The 14,294-nt window shown below is 42.5% G+C and overlaps 1 protein-coding gene across 1 annotated transcript in view; it reads left to right on the top strand.

The window, feature by feature from the left end:
* Positions 1–361: 361 nt before the first annotated feature.
* The window catches only part of il16 (interleukin 16), a gene marked incomplete at its 5' end in the record, with an annotated part of 37,113 nt that continues 23,180 nt past the window's right edge, over positions 362–14,294 (top strand). The window contains 5 exons of the mRNA XM_079160329.1: positions 362–374; positions 7,135–7,375; positions 8,347–8,620; positions 11,802–11,938; positions 13,306–13,423. Of these exons, the coding sequence (XP_079016455.1) occupies positions 362–374; positions 7,135–7,375; positions 8,347–8,620; positions 11,802–11,938; positions 13,306–13,423 (783 nt within the window). The remainder of the gene's footprint in view (positions 375–7,134; positions 7,376–8,346; positions 8,621–11,801; positions 11,939–13,305; positions 13,424–14,294) is intronic.

The raw sequence follows: 14,294 nt of genomic DNA, 5'->3' as shown, positions 1-14,294 counted from the left end.
ACACACACACACACAGAGAACCTTGTAAAAGCCCTTGTAGGTGTGAGGTCAGGCCCAGCTAAGTACGTGTGTTTTCCTCTCTGGACCTGGCTCAGAGGAACGGAGCAGTGGTTTTGGGGAGCTGTGCTCACTGAGACACACTGTTATGTTCTCCAGACAGAGGGGGAGGAAAAGGAGGAAGGGGGTGGACGAGAGAGGTACAGGCACATTACCCCAGATGAATCCCAGTGAGGAAGCCACGCTCTGGGTAATGCTTCGGGTTTCTGACATGAAGTTCTCTCTGGATTTGTGCCTGTCTGTCTGGAGTGAGTCCATCCTTTGAATCTCCAGTAGAAGCTGTAGACACGGTCTGAAAGACAACATGATCGACTACGGTGAGTGGGACTTCATCTCCAAACGCTGACGTTTTCTTGTAACAGGGATGTTTATCAGTGGTTTTTAATTATTGGAACCGTGCGTCTCTCAGACTGGTATCCAAGTTGACGTTTTGACTGCAAAGACTTTATGACAGAAAAGTAAGACAATGTCTGAGCATTGTGTAACTATCAAAATGAGTCGCAGAGCAGGGAAGTGTAGTGAGGCATTTTTTGGCCTGAGGGCTGTATGAGTGTAATAAGTGTGTGTGTGTGTGTGTGTGTGTGTGTGGATTGTACGGGCTCACTTGCACACAGAGGTCCTTTATGAAAACACAAATTACATAACATTGTGTACGTCCATTCCAAGGCGACCTTTTAGAGCACAAATAGCTCAGTGAGGCCAGCAGTGGATGGGCAGGGCTTCCTCTCTGCTCTCCCCACACAGCCACACAGCTGACATACAACCACATGGCCCTAGAGAGGGAGATCCGTCGCGTAACAAGAAGTCAAGATCTTCGTTATAGACTGAGCCCATAGATGATCTCAGTGATTGTACATGTTGTGAAAGTGGTGGATTATTCATAGCTTCAGGTGGCTCTCTTGGCTGTCCTCTGAAGGCTCTGCTCCGTCTCACAGAGTGGAAAGAAGAATCCCCAGAGAAAACTCCGAACAGCACTCGCGTTGTTCAGCTGAGCAGCCGCCCCGCCCCCTGCTTTCTCTCAATCAGGGTCTGTTCCGTCAGGCTGGACCTGAGTCACTGCCTTTCTACTGCTACAGGCAGTCAGTGTTTATGTGAGGACGTGTACACACACACACACACACACACACACACACACACACACACACACACACACACACATGATTGTGCAAACACGTGTTTATTCAGCCTATCCTAAACACACCTTTCAACGTGACCCACCCGCTTCCTCTAAGTCCAAGTTTTGATTCGAAACAGTGTTACTGTTGTGTGCCATCAGATCAATATAATAGGCCAGTGTTTTTCAACCTTTTCTGAGCCGCGGCACACTTTTTACATTAAAAAGATCCCGCGGCACACCAACAACCAACAACGTTACAAAATGACACCTTTTATCATAATACAGCATCTATGCCATGGTGTCAAACTCCATCCCAGAGAGGGACTAAACTAACAATAGGACTACGTTGAGGGCCAAATAGAGTCACCATGTAATAAACAGGATAGAAGGGATGTTGGACAAAATGCAAAAAGAATACATGTTTAGGTAGCTACATTATTGTATGCATACGTACCAGAGCCAGATGTTTGGCATCTTCTCTTGGCTGCCAGTTCATTAATATCTGGGGTTAGGTTGTTCTGTGGTAACCCTCAATGTGGAGTGATGGTGTGCATCAGTGAGACGAGTCCTGTGTGGGTTTTTGTTCATCTTCCTCACAGAGAAAAGCTGCTCACACAGGTCTGTGCTTCCAAACATGCAGAGCGGTTGAGCAGCAGGTACAGTAGGCGGAGTTAAGGCATCGTTTCGGGGGTGAGGTTGGAACCTGTGCAGCGCCCACAGAGTCACATTTTGCCTCGAGTGTCATTACACTGGAGGTCTATCAGCTCCATGTGGATGTGCACAGGTGCTCTTTCCACTTCAACTGCAAACGGATCGCTGAGCAGTTCAAATTTAAATTTCTGAGCTGCAAAGTCGGCAACTCGCTGAGTGAACTCTGTGCCAAGTGCGCCAAGTTATCAGCAAAGTGCGCAGTCGTGAACACAGCAGTGGAGACTTTTACTGCATCACACATGTCTGTGATCACACGTCCCTGAAGCTGGAGGTTTAGCGCAGTGAGATGCTTTGTTATGTTGCACATAAAGCCAGCTCACATCGCCACGTTTCGTCCCGGAGCTCTGTCGTGTGGCGGCCAGTTATGATGAACAACACATTGAGTCTCTTGATCCTTACGAGGCTTTTCATCTGGGTTATTTTGTCCAGGGCCCAGTTCAGAGTCTGCATTTTTCCTTTTCAAATATTTCTCCATCGCTGTTCGTCTTGTCACCACAACCTCTCCCGCGGAAGGGCTTTGAAGAACTCTTACTTTCTGGAAAACAGTGTCTGTCCTGAGGCCCCAACGACCTCTGCAGCCCGGGTTCAGGTCCGACACGCAGCCCATTGCTGCATGGAATGAACCGGTCGTACTTGAGAGCAGTGCGTTTTACCCTTTCATCCCCCCACAGGTGATGTGATGTTCACTAAAACAAATATTAACACTGTACACTGTACATTTACTACCACTTGATGAGTTAACTGCTAATGTCTTCTCATTGTAACCTATATGGATCGCCAACAGCTGTCTGCTCTGAGCACATCCTCTCTCTCTCTCTCTCTCTCTCTCTCTCTCTCTCTCTCTCTCTCTCTCTCTCTCTCTCTCTCTCTCTCTCTCTCTTTCTATTTTCCAAAGGCCGACTAAAACCCTTTTCCAACGCGACCTGACTTATCTGCATTATGACGCTGCTACATGTAATATATACATAAATACATCTGTACGTCTGTGTTTGTGTATAAATATCTGACATGCTCCCAGTTTGGAGAGGCAGACAGGTTAATAACCGGCACGGAAGCTTGAAGAGAGCGCTATAATGGCTTCAGTTCCCCGTCAGATCTTCCTATTATAGCGTATACACTTATGGGGCTAAAATATGTTTTCCTGCAGCTCCAGTCCAGCCGCTTCATCTCTCTGTCAGGAAACCCCTTCCATTGGGGAACTGATGCTGTTACTCTCTTCAAAGCCACCAGACTTTATTGGAAAAAACTGTAATTTTACCTGGAAAAATACATAAACCCCACTTTAAAAAATCCAAACTAACCCTTTAAGTTATTTCCAAACGTAGCACAGTTAATGTTGCTCAGCTAGCGCTAGCGTTCACATGATTCATGACCGTATTGATTAGCTTACTTTGGTAACCTTTTTGCTGGTCATTTCCATTTGAAAAACACTGTAAAAGAACACAGATAGAGGAGAACGTTGAGTACTGTGTATCAGTAAATGTACCTCTCAAACTGAGATGCACTTTTAGAAGCGTGCAACTTCTAGTTGGCTGCTCCAACATGAAACGTGTGCAAGACATTCGATACTCGGTTCCACCTCAGACCTTTTCTCCAAATTCAAAGACCAAAACCGAGAACACAGACGGTTGCTATGGTGCTGCAGATTTGATCTAACTTTATCTAAATGCACGTTTGCATTCATACTCAACTGATGCACAAAATGAGTATAATGTTTGAATATTTGGCGATGGACTTGCATCCTGCTACTGTGTGTGTTCCCACTGTGCTGGCCGTCATCCAGGAGTGTGTATGAAAAGGGGGGAGAGAGGGAGATCCATGTCTCTGTTTCCTGTGAATCTGGTCAACACATAAGCAGACTAATGCTCCTTAATTGCTAACACACTTCCAGGATCAGAGCCACTGATTCACCAGAAAAGAAAGTCTTCCTGTGGATTTTACTGGTTCATTTATTTATTCAGCAATTTAGATTCTTTTTCTTTAGTTTTAGCGGCTGAGCTGAAGATAAAACTGAGACTCCAACTCACTGCCTTGTGGTTAGCATATCATATACAGTATTTACTGTTATATTCCAGCAGCATCATGCTGGAACATTCACAGCACAGAGAGGCATTTGTCAGCAGGCGGCTCCATCGCTGACACATATACATTCATTCAGCTCAAGCTCAAACCTGTCTCTTCCTCCACTAAACTGGATGAGATCTACAGACAAAGTTGTACTTTTAGCACATGGCAGACGTTTGTCTTCAGGTTTGTTTCAACAAACGTACCTGGTTAGGTTTAAGAAAAGATCTTGTTTTAGATTCATGTAAACCCTTTTCTGGCAAACTTGTCCGGTGTATTTAGGATAACATGGATAACATAACACACTGGACACGTAAGGCCTTTAATGGCCCCTACCTCCACTCACGTAGACGTATGGACCGCCGGCTGAGACCTGAACCAGAGTAAGACCCAACCTCAGTGAGCTCAATCAGTACTGCAAAATGTGACATCTGAACCACACCTGGAACAAGGCTGTATTTGACTTTCATTTTCTTTATCTCTTCTATTACGGACTATTATCTTATTCAACTAGAGTTGCAACTAGAAGGGACATAATACAACAGCAAGACAAACAGGATAACACAAAGGAACATAAAATACTGTGTTTAGTGTCAGGGAGTTGAGTGAGGTTGTGAGTAGAGTAACCAGCCACCTATATAGACCCCGTCCATCAGCAGCAGGGAGCTGCACCTCCAACACTAGGTCGAAAAGTCCAAAAATGACCTCCTAACGTCTGTCCTAACCACTTTTCCTTGACCTCTATGGAAAACGTCACGGGGTCAAGGAAAGCAACCGCGGCGTTCAGAGAATCCGACTCCACGTTCACTAAGCTACGTCATTATGATGCGACGGCGGATGTCGCTGACGGAGGTCTGCCATGGAGAAACTACAACGAAGAAGGACTACACAAAGCACAACTAAAACATGACCCCATGAAGTCTGTTACTGTGCAGCATGCAGGCTTTATAAAGAGCTTCTTCTGTGAGAGGCTGCTTCACTCGTGGTGTGAAGGAGAGAAACCGGAGCTCCTTCCTTCCTGCTGCTGTCACACTAACAATCAACATGCTTCAGTAGAAACAATTCACTCGTGTGCAACATCAATGAAACTGTTCAATATCAATATTTCCTTTGTGCATGTAATGTAGATTCAAAGGTTCGGTTATATTTTGCTTTTTAACAGTTTAATAATTTAGCTTGTTGTGTTTTTTACGAATGCTTCTTGTTATTGAGAATTTGTTCATTGACAGTTCTCTATATTTACTGTTCATTTTATTTCGTATTCTTTTTTTAAACTTATTTGTTACATGTTCAAAGTAAATAAATACATATGAATTGCAACTAAAGGATTGTCGCTGTCTGTTCATATTCATCATCATGAATCCCATTACTTTATGACTGTATGAGCGTAATTGTTAAATCTGCGTAACATAAACACATCGTTTGTTTTCATGGGCTGCCGAATGATGCGTCACTTTAAATGTTGCCGCCGCAAGGATTTGTGGTTCGGAATCATCTTCTTTCCTTTCGTAAAGGAAGGTCCAGTGTTTCCTATGCTGAAGGAGCTAATACAGGAAGCATTGAAGCACCTTTCCTTAGCCTTGAGGACAGGCCAAGATGTATCGTATCATTGTACATTTAATGTGCCTTTCACAACAAGATTCCATCACATTAAATAGTAGTGTTGCAGACATTAACTACGTTTTATGTTACATTTCCAAACACCAAAGCAAGACATATCAAAGTTCAATATAGCATTACGTCGCAGCAAGTGACTACCAGCGTCTGTTGGAACTAACATGCTTTCAGGCTCTGGAGCTCAGCGCTCAGAAAACTAGTGATGGTCTAAGCAAGCTGTGGAAAGATTTGAGACGGTAAACAGAGCTCAAAGAAATGCTGAACCTGCTCAGCACTCACACAGTCTGAGACACCTGGATCTGAGTCCACCAACAAAATTAAAATCTGACTCCAAACTACCCGGCAAACGGCTTAGCGGACAGGTGTTGGCTGCTAGTGGAAAAACCAATATATATCATTGTAACCTGTCTCCCTGCAGTAGAGAGCGTGTGCATCAGCAGGCTCACATGCCACATTAAAATACACGCTTCCTTTTCATCTTTTGTTTGTGTGGCCTTGTTCTGGGGTATATTTAGCCTATTCAAAAAATCGAATTGTCATTCAGCTTTTTTTGTCGAATGAAATCTTTTCCTAGTAGCCTAGTAGCAAATCGTCCATAGTCCAAGATAAGTGCACCACCATTAACATGTTGAAGAGACTTCTCCAGGATGTTTGTGATCTAAAATCACCACATGAGTAGATCTAAAAGACGAGGACACTTCACAACATAACCTTCTGTTGCCTACTTCGGCAATCTCTAAAACTTGACATTCACCACATGATGTTGTTGGTTGTGTCAAGCGAGACCATAAAGTCGTTTTTTTTACCTCCTTCCCAATCACCTATATGCATTTTTACAAATATAGGTAATGTGAAATGATCCCAAGGCAAGTATGTCTCGGGCAATCCAAGCACTAACATCCAGCTGAAGAGCTGCTCAAACCTTCTGAGCCAGTCAGGCCCCGACTGTGAGGGGAAGAGCAAGATAATGATGTCAGACGAAAGTCCGTATGGGTTTCAGTGAAAGAGTCTCTGCACATTGTTTACTAAGTGGTCATGGCAAATGGGAGAGGCCATCTCCACTAGAATGTATAATGCATACGAGGGTCTTCCTATAGTGCACTCTAGAACGTGAAGTGTTGATGTGTACAGACCATCATTCACTGCAGCACATTGATGGGACCAGCAACAACACGACTAACACCATTTTCTGCTTTCACCCAGTAGATTTTGTAAATTAAAAAAATGAATTATACTAGCAGTGAGCCTCTACTAGCTCACCAGCTGCAAAATGCATGTCCCCTTAATGTATATCATTATATTTTAGGGTGAAGACTTGGGTTAGAGTCAGGTCACTCTTGAAATGAATGTGCGTTTGTATGTAGTAATGTCCACTAAGTGAGAGAACATAACTGTGTGTGAAGTCATGAGGACTGAGGAAAACTTTGCCATTTTTTCAAAGCAGGGAAAGAAAAGCGTTTTTTTTTAATCTCCACGAGCCTCCTCAAATGCCTCAGCTGTTTCTCAGAACACTTACACACACGGATGCAGTCAGACTGTCCTAACTCAGTTTTCTAATTGCCCTCCAGAGCGTCCCTCTCCATTAGGCTTCGGGCCGGCTGGGAGGAGTGTGATGGTTCCCGAGCTCCCGCCGCACACACATACACACACGCTGACGGCCATGCCTCAGAGATACTCCCACCAGAGGAGGAGAGCCAGCACAGCGGCTGCTAGGAGGATGGAAAGGAGACGCAGGGACCAGGAGGAACGGCGCAACAACCCAACCAGCAGCCACAACCACCGCTCCAAGAAACTGGCCATGCTCTCCAGGTACCAGCATTACTCAAAGGCTTACAACTAGTGCTGCACAGGGTCAATCTTTATGATGAAAAGAGATAGTTTGTTTGTTTTTGTTATTTCTTTGTGAGCAAAAGAACAAAAATAAATGTACATATGACAAACAGCATAAATGCATTCGTACAGAAAACATGTGTTATTGTGATTAGCGGGCTATGGAATTTAGCACAGCTAACACATGTCTTTTCAACACATTCACACTGCCATCTCGTCAAACAGCAGCCCTATGCTTCAAACTATGATGCTCTGTAGAGCTAGCTTCAGTTTTGGAGTGCTAGTTTCCACTTGTTACATGCATACATGTTTCTTTTCAAAATAAACTTCCAAAGTAGGTAAACCTAGTCTTGAAGTTTATTTGGTTTGGATTGTGGTTTGGGTAAAAATAAGTCTGTTAGATACGTAAAATAAGTATGCTAGTACTTAACTAACTAACGCTGCTTAGTTACATAACAGATACATACGTTACGTAACAAAACCAAAGGTAGAATAAGTCAACGTTGACTTAGTTTTATGGGACATGAACAGCTGCCTCCTGGGTGACAGCCTGTGTTTGACTCAACCATCCACCCAAAGGACTTTCCTGCTCTTTATACTTCGTTAGTTGTTCTGAGTGTCTAATAATTACATGGATGGGTTTACATTGGGGTGCATCTCATACGGACACTAAAGGGTGCCTTGTTGGTATTTGACAAGTTGTGAGAATGGGTTGGCCTTTTTCCATCTAAGTGTCCTGTATCTGCGACAAGAGTAGAGTGAAAAAATGGATTGACGGGCAGGTCAGGGTCATGTGCTGCATGCGAGTGATGGCTCGTGGCTGAATTACTCCAGTTGTTTAGTCTTGCTATTAATTCAATCCAATTTTTGTTCACAAATCACAAATTTGCCTCAGTGGGCTTTACAATCTGTACACATATGACGTTGTGACTTTCACTGACTCTGTCCAGGTCCCTGATCCTGTGTCACTCTAAAACTAATGATGACTGTCCAGAAGAGGGGCATGCTGTGTCAGACGGGCGCAGGACGTGGGGCCCAGGCTGCAGGGCAGACGTGACCGGTCGGGATCAAACACGGTGCAGAGATACAGGAAAGGGACACTGGAGGACAACCCAGCAATCAGCCCTGGAGAAGAGAGGAGGCACTGAGTCAGATAACGAGATGCATCATACCGCCACACTCAGGGAGAACAAAAGGAGCATAAGGAGGGCCTTCAGCATCAAGGTACGGCAGCAGCTAGTGATCATTTGCTTATAAAGATAAGATAATCTGCGACTGATGAACTTTCTCACCCATACTCTTCTCTAAACTGAGGAAGATCCTTGTTGTTGCCTGTCTTCATCGTAATTATTTGGCCATACTAGCAGCACTACTCTTGGGATGACAATAGACCGGTCGGTCAGTCCACCGCCATGGTCCCGACAGAAATAACTCCTGATTGGGTTGAAACTTTGTACAGCGATTCATGGTCCCGAGAGGATGAATTCTAAACAGCTGATAGCCTCAAACAATGACAGCAAGGAAATAATGAGTGAGCATGCGAGTGGAAAGAATGGCAGATGTATGAGAAATACATTATAAGCCTAAGCATACAAGAGGATAGTCTTCCTAACTGAACTTACGCTAGAGCTTCATTAGTAGCAGTAGTAGCAGACTTAATGTAGTAAAGCAGTTGTAGTAGTAGAAGTAGTAGTAAAAGCAGTAGCAGCAGTTGCACTAGTGGTAGTAGGAGTTGTACTAGCAGTAGTAGAAGAAGCAGTTGTATTACTAGTAGTAGTAGTAGTAAAAGTAATAGCAGTTGTAGTAGTAGAAGCAGTAGTAGCAGTTGCACTCGTAGTAAGAGTGGCAGCAGTAGTAGTAGTAGTAGGATGGGTACTAGCAGTAATAGTAGCAGCAGTTGTAGTAGTAGCAGTTGTACTATTAGTAGTAGTAGTAGTAGTAGCAGTAGTAGTAGTAGAAGCCATATAGCAATTGTACTAGTAGTAAGAGTAGTTGTACTAGTAGTAGCAGTTGTACTAGTGGTAATAGTAGTAGTTGTAGTACCTGAAATAGTAGCAGTAGTAGTAGCAGTAGCAGAAGTAGCAGTTGCACTAGTAGTAGTAGCAGTAGCTTAGCATTTTGTAGTTGCCCACTAAAGGGTAATTCATATTGTCTAATGACCTGAAACATCTACTATTTAACACACATGTATAAGTCAACTCATATATTCACCAATTGTCATTTTTGACAGAATAATATGTACAAATGAGTGTTTGTTGTTTGTCTGTGCCAAGCCTGACCACACAGTGGTGTGTTGCTGTTTCATGTGTTGGTGGTTTGGTAGGTTGAGAGCTGTGACTGACCTGAATGTCAAACATTCAGACAAAGACAGGGTTTGTTTTACTGTTCTGTTTATACAACATATATCAGTACTGAGCTTATACTAACATTTAGTTATTTCATTTAGTGTAATTATGTTTCCAATAAATTGTTACACAGTTTTTAAGCGGATTTCTGAAATAAATAAACATTCAATTTGCCTGCGAGCTCGTTCAGGCAGTCCACCCCTAGACAACTATCTTTTTACTGCAGCATAGATCTAGCTCACTCATTTTCATGAGGCGGTGTACTTTAAAGAGTCCTCCACTGATTCAGGGTTGCACCCTCATAACATTGTAGAACTCTCAATGGAAAGTTTGAGAATTTGTTTTCAAAGTATCAAAATCGATGCAGGACAATCAGAGATATCATCTTTGTTATTCCACGCATTGAAGAACATATAGATTACATCTTCTTTCAACACCAGTAAACCTGATACATCAGGGCGTTTCTTTGCTGCTTCCCACCTAAGATCGCTTTAGAGCCGTTTAGTGAATGGATAAGTATAAGTATATATAAGTAATAAGTATATGAAATGAGTTAAGTCTGTTTTGATGAAATCAACTGTCTTTAATGTATAGAACTCGTCATAAATAAAGTGACGGCGTCTTGACTGATTTTACTTTACAGCGCTCTCGGGATTGAAAATGTTTGGATCACATGAGTTGGAAACAATCCTACACAAACTCTAACTCTACACATAGTACAAAGTATAACGTTAATAATATTAGAGTAGACAGGCCGCCATTGTAAATAAGAATGTATTCGTAATGACTCGCCTGGTTAAATAAAGCTTAAGTAAAATAAAATTAGACACTGTGCACAAATGTCTTTTAACAGAATATGACCTACTAAGGAGACGCTATTTTTGGGGTGAGGACTAGAAACTATCTATTTTGAAATACTTTCATATAAAGACTTTTGTATAAATTATCCAGTAAGTGTGTTAATAAGATTTTAGTTATACAACCTCAGAGCAGGCAGATCCTGACCCACCCCCTGTGATCATTGGGGCCCCTTTGATGGGGGCCCTCCCCCAGGCTGGGAACCACTGACCTACAGCATCTCAACTTGTTGGAGAAGTAAAGAAGCCTTTAAGTTGCATTACGTACTCATCTGTTCCATTTATTTTCTATATTGCTTGCAATTTTTAAATGAGGTAGCTAAAAGTTAGACACTTTATATTTCCAGACACATATTGTTAAATTCATTGTGTTTATCTACATTTGCTCATTCAGTCTAGAGTCATTTACTTGATTCAATTCTTAAGACATTTGTATTTATATCAAGCAATCTCTTATTGAAATTCACGATTTGTGTGCGTGTCCTCTCAAGAAGCTGTGGGTTTTTGGACTTATGATAATTAATTTGATCAATGAATTATAATAATAAATGTGACTGCCTGCTACTTAAAAAAACAACAACAAGTTAACAAGTTAGCAACTCTGCATCCAACATTGGCATGCTAACATGCTAACATGCTAACAATGACATTGTTCACATGTTGGGACTCAATCCTGGGCTGCAAAACAACCCTGACATGGAGCAGTGCCCCTCTGGGGCTAATTCTTAAACGTCAATCATTCTTAATCACCTACCAGACAGAAACTAGACCAGAGCCATGTCCATGTGAAACCACCTCCTTAACACTCAAACAGACGTGTATGAATGACGTCTCTCTAAATAGAGCCATGTTGTCATACAGAGATTCATTCACGCTCATCATTTATTGGATTACTTTGTTTCACATGATTACATGTTCACATTTGTGATTGCTCCATTTTTTAAGTAATTGACATAAAGGAAATACATGCTTACCTTAAGAATCACAGCTGTCTGTATTATATTTAATAATCTGGTCACAGATCGTACCGTCCCCTAAGAGCCATTGAATCCTACATGGCCCAGGTAAAACCTTTCTGCTGTTTTCTCTTTCTTTGCTGTCACTCAGACAGATGGTTGATATGCTCCTGAAGCTGGCTTTCTGCCTGCCTGTATAGAGGTTCACTGTGTATCTGTGTGTGTGTATATGTGTGTGTGGCTGTAGGAGAGTAGTATCTGGAGGATGTGTGTAGCCACAGGGCCCGCTGAGGACGTGTGTGGACCACAAATGGCTGATAACGGCGTCCAGACAGAGGAAAAAGACTCTAATGTGGAGCCAGGAAATGAAGGGAACCTACACAGGTAAAAACAGCACCACAACTCTAAGTGCTGGAAAATAATGGTGAAATCTGAATTTGTGTAAATATACAAAAATGTGGAATAAATGATAAAGTGTAGCAGGAAAGAAAATAATCCAATCATCACTAAGAGAGAAAGCATTGATTGACATTTCCTCCTGCTCTTAACAATAACCTGCGTCTGGATATCATACGTAGATCAGGAAAGATGCATTGACATAGAGAACACTGTGCCAGACCTCATCTAAAAGGTTTAGAGGTCTCTGTGTAAATGAGATCTCTACAATTTGTCTCCTCTGAGAAGGAAACAGAGTCGAGTTACATGATGGACAGGCTACAGGTGAACCAGCATCTGCACTGGAACTGATCGCTCTCCGTGTTGGGGGGGAGGGGCTGTCTGAACGCACCAGCTATCGGTGTGACGACGAGCCGCCTCCGGGGGCGAGGGGCTGTATTTCTGGGGTTCTGGTGTAGCCAGCAGATATCCGGGCCAAGACTTCCTTTTCTGTGTTCTGCTCGTTGTTTACAGTCACTTTAGAACTTCAGACACAAGACAGGAGTTGGAGCTGAGAGACGACTGGATGGTTTCACAAGTAGCCAGTTAACGAGCTCATTTTAAACCAATTAAAAGCGTCATCATCGTCAGGCGATCACAGATTACATTTCTGAACATTTTTCTGCCTCTTTTTCTCTCCACGCTGTTTACCTGCAATCAGCCAAAGCCTCTTCCAGTGTGTTTAGTCAATACTGCTCAGAGAACAAACAGAACAGCTAGTCCTGTTGCCTTTGGTCTATTTATAGAGATTTACTGAAACACTGGTATTCTACTGAAATACTGAAACCTGCTTTCACACAGCCAAACTTAAAGGTGCCATTGGGAGCTTTCATGTAAACAAAGCAAGTTTATATTCACTTTCAAGGTTACCAAAGCGCACTTAGTGTATCCTTGAGGTCTAATAAATGTGTTGAGTGCATTTGCTTCCTCAAATAGTACTCGTAAGGCAGATTTTTAGAAATATTCAATTTTGTGCGTTATATAAACTCTGTCTCTGTTGGCGCATTGCTGCGTTTCTTTTCATATTATGTGTCGTGTTGCCCGTGTACATGCATGTGTTGTAAACCCAAACACTGGTACAAACCTGGTTCCATAGCGGTACAAGTGGTGACACCTTTAATCCGATAACCTTCAGTAATGTGGGCTTTAGTGTTCCACCTAAAATAAATGTGCAGATATTTTAGATTTTTACATAGTTTTGGCGTGAATAGGGACTTCTAAAATCCCATATCGGTCTAACTGTACTAGTTATATCATGTATATCTGAATGAGTCATGCAGTGAGGTTTGACCCTCCGGTATATGTTTTCTCTCCAGAGGCTGCAGCTTCATGAGCCCAGACAAGCTGGCACCCTTTAACGGACAGTTTCTCGACGGCAGTGCTTGGATGGCAGGGGAGAGGCTGAGGAGCATTCACATTAAAGTCTACAGCGAGGTAACGGCAGCTGACGCATGAAATGGTTCCTCTTTTCCTGACTGTTTAAGAGAACACGGCCCTGCTGTCTTCTGTCCAATAAAGCAGAATACTGCTGAACAATGACAGCTCATCAGCAGACACAGTGCGTTGTGATGCAAATAGAGGCATGTTGTGTGTAAACTATGTGTTACATGTTGGTTAATGTATCTTGAATATGTCAGAGTGCAACTTCTACTCCCTCATATCCTCAACTTCATTTTGGGGCACATGATTTTTCATACATTTGGTTTGCTCCGTTATTATCAATATTGTGTATTATGAGCAATTTTCCAAATCAAAGATGCAAAAAGGTGAATAACCAGGATGATGCGAAGGTTAATAGTCTTATTTTGACACATAATCACAGTATTCTAGTAGGAAGTAATAAAGACATGAATAAGTTTCACTATCCTGAGTACTCATGAGCTCAGTGAATGAATTTAAATTCAAATCAATGTCTCAATGAGCAGATGCATGCCCGACATGGCTGAGTCTTCCCACACACACTCAGACACAAGGCTGGAGCTCAGTCAGAGCAGAACACACAAACACAAAAAGGAATGTAAAGAATTTGGTCAACAAGAAGCATAATGTGAGAAGAAGAACATGCGGTCACACACATATATATGTCATGTGTAGGCTCGTGGATTTCTGTAATAACCTTTGGGCATCTCTTCAGCCAGTCATGGAAGGTGGATGAAACGTTTTGTAATTTCATATCAATCTTTAAAATGTTGTTGTGAGAAAACAAATGTGTTCTTTATGTTATATCTTTCATCACATATAAAGAGTGACAGCTTTACACCTGGAGCGAGGAGTCCAATGCTCGTGGATGGATGTGTGACTGTGG

This window comes from Pholis gunnellus (genome assembly GCF_910591455.1).
Source record: "Pholis gunnellus genome assembly, chromosome: 1".
NCBI classification, from domain to species: Eukaryota; Metazoa; Chordata; class Actinopteri; order Perciformes; family Pholidae; genus Pholis; species Pholis gunnellus.
This window is presented reverse-complemented; position numbering and strand designations above follow the sequence as displayed.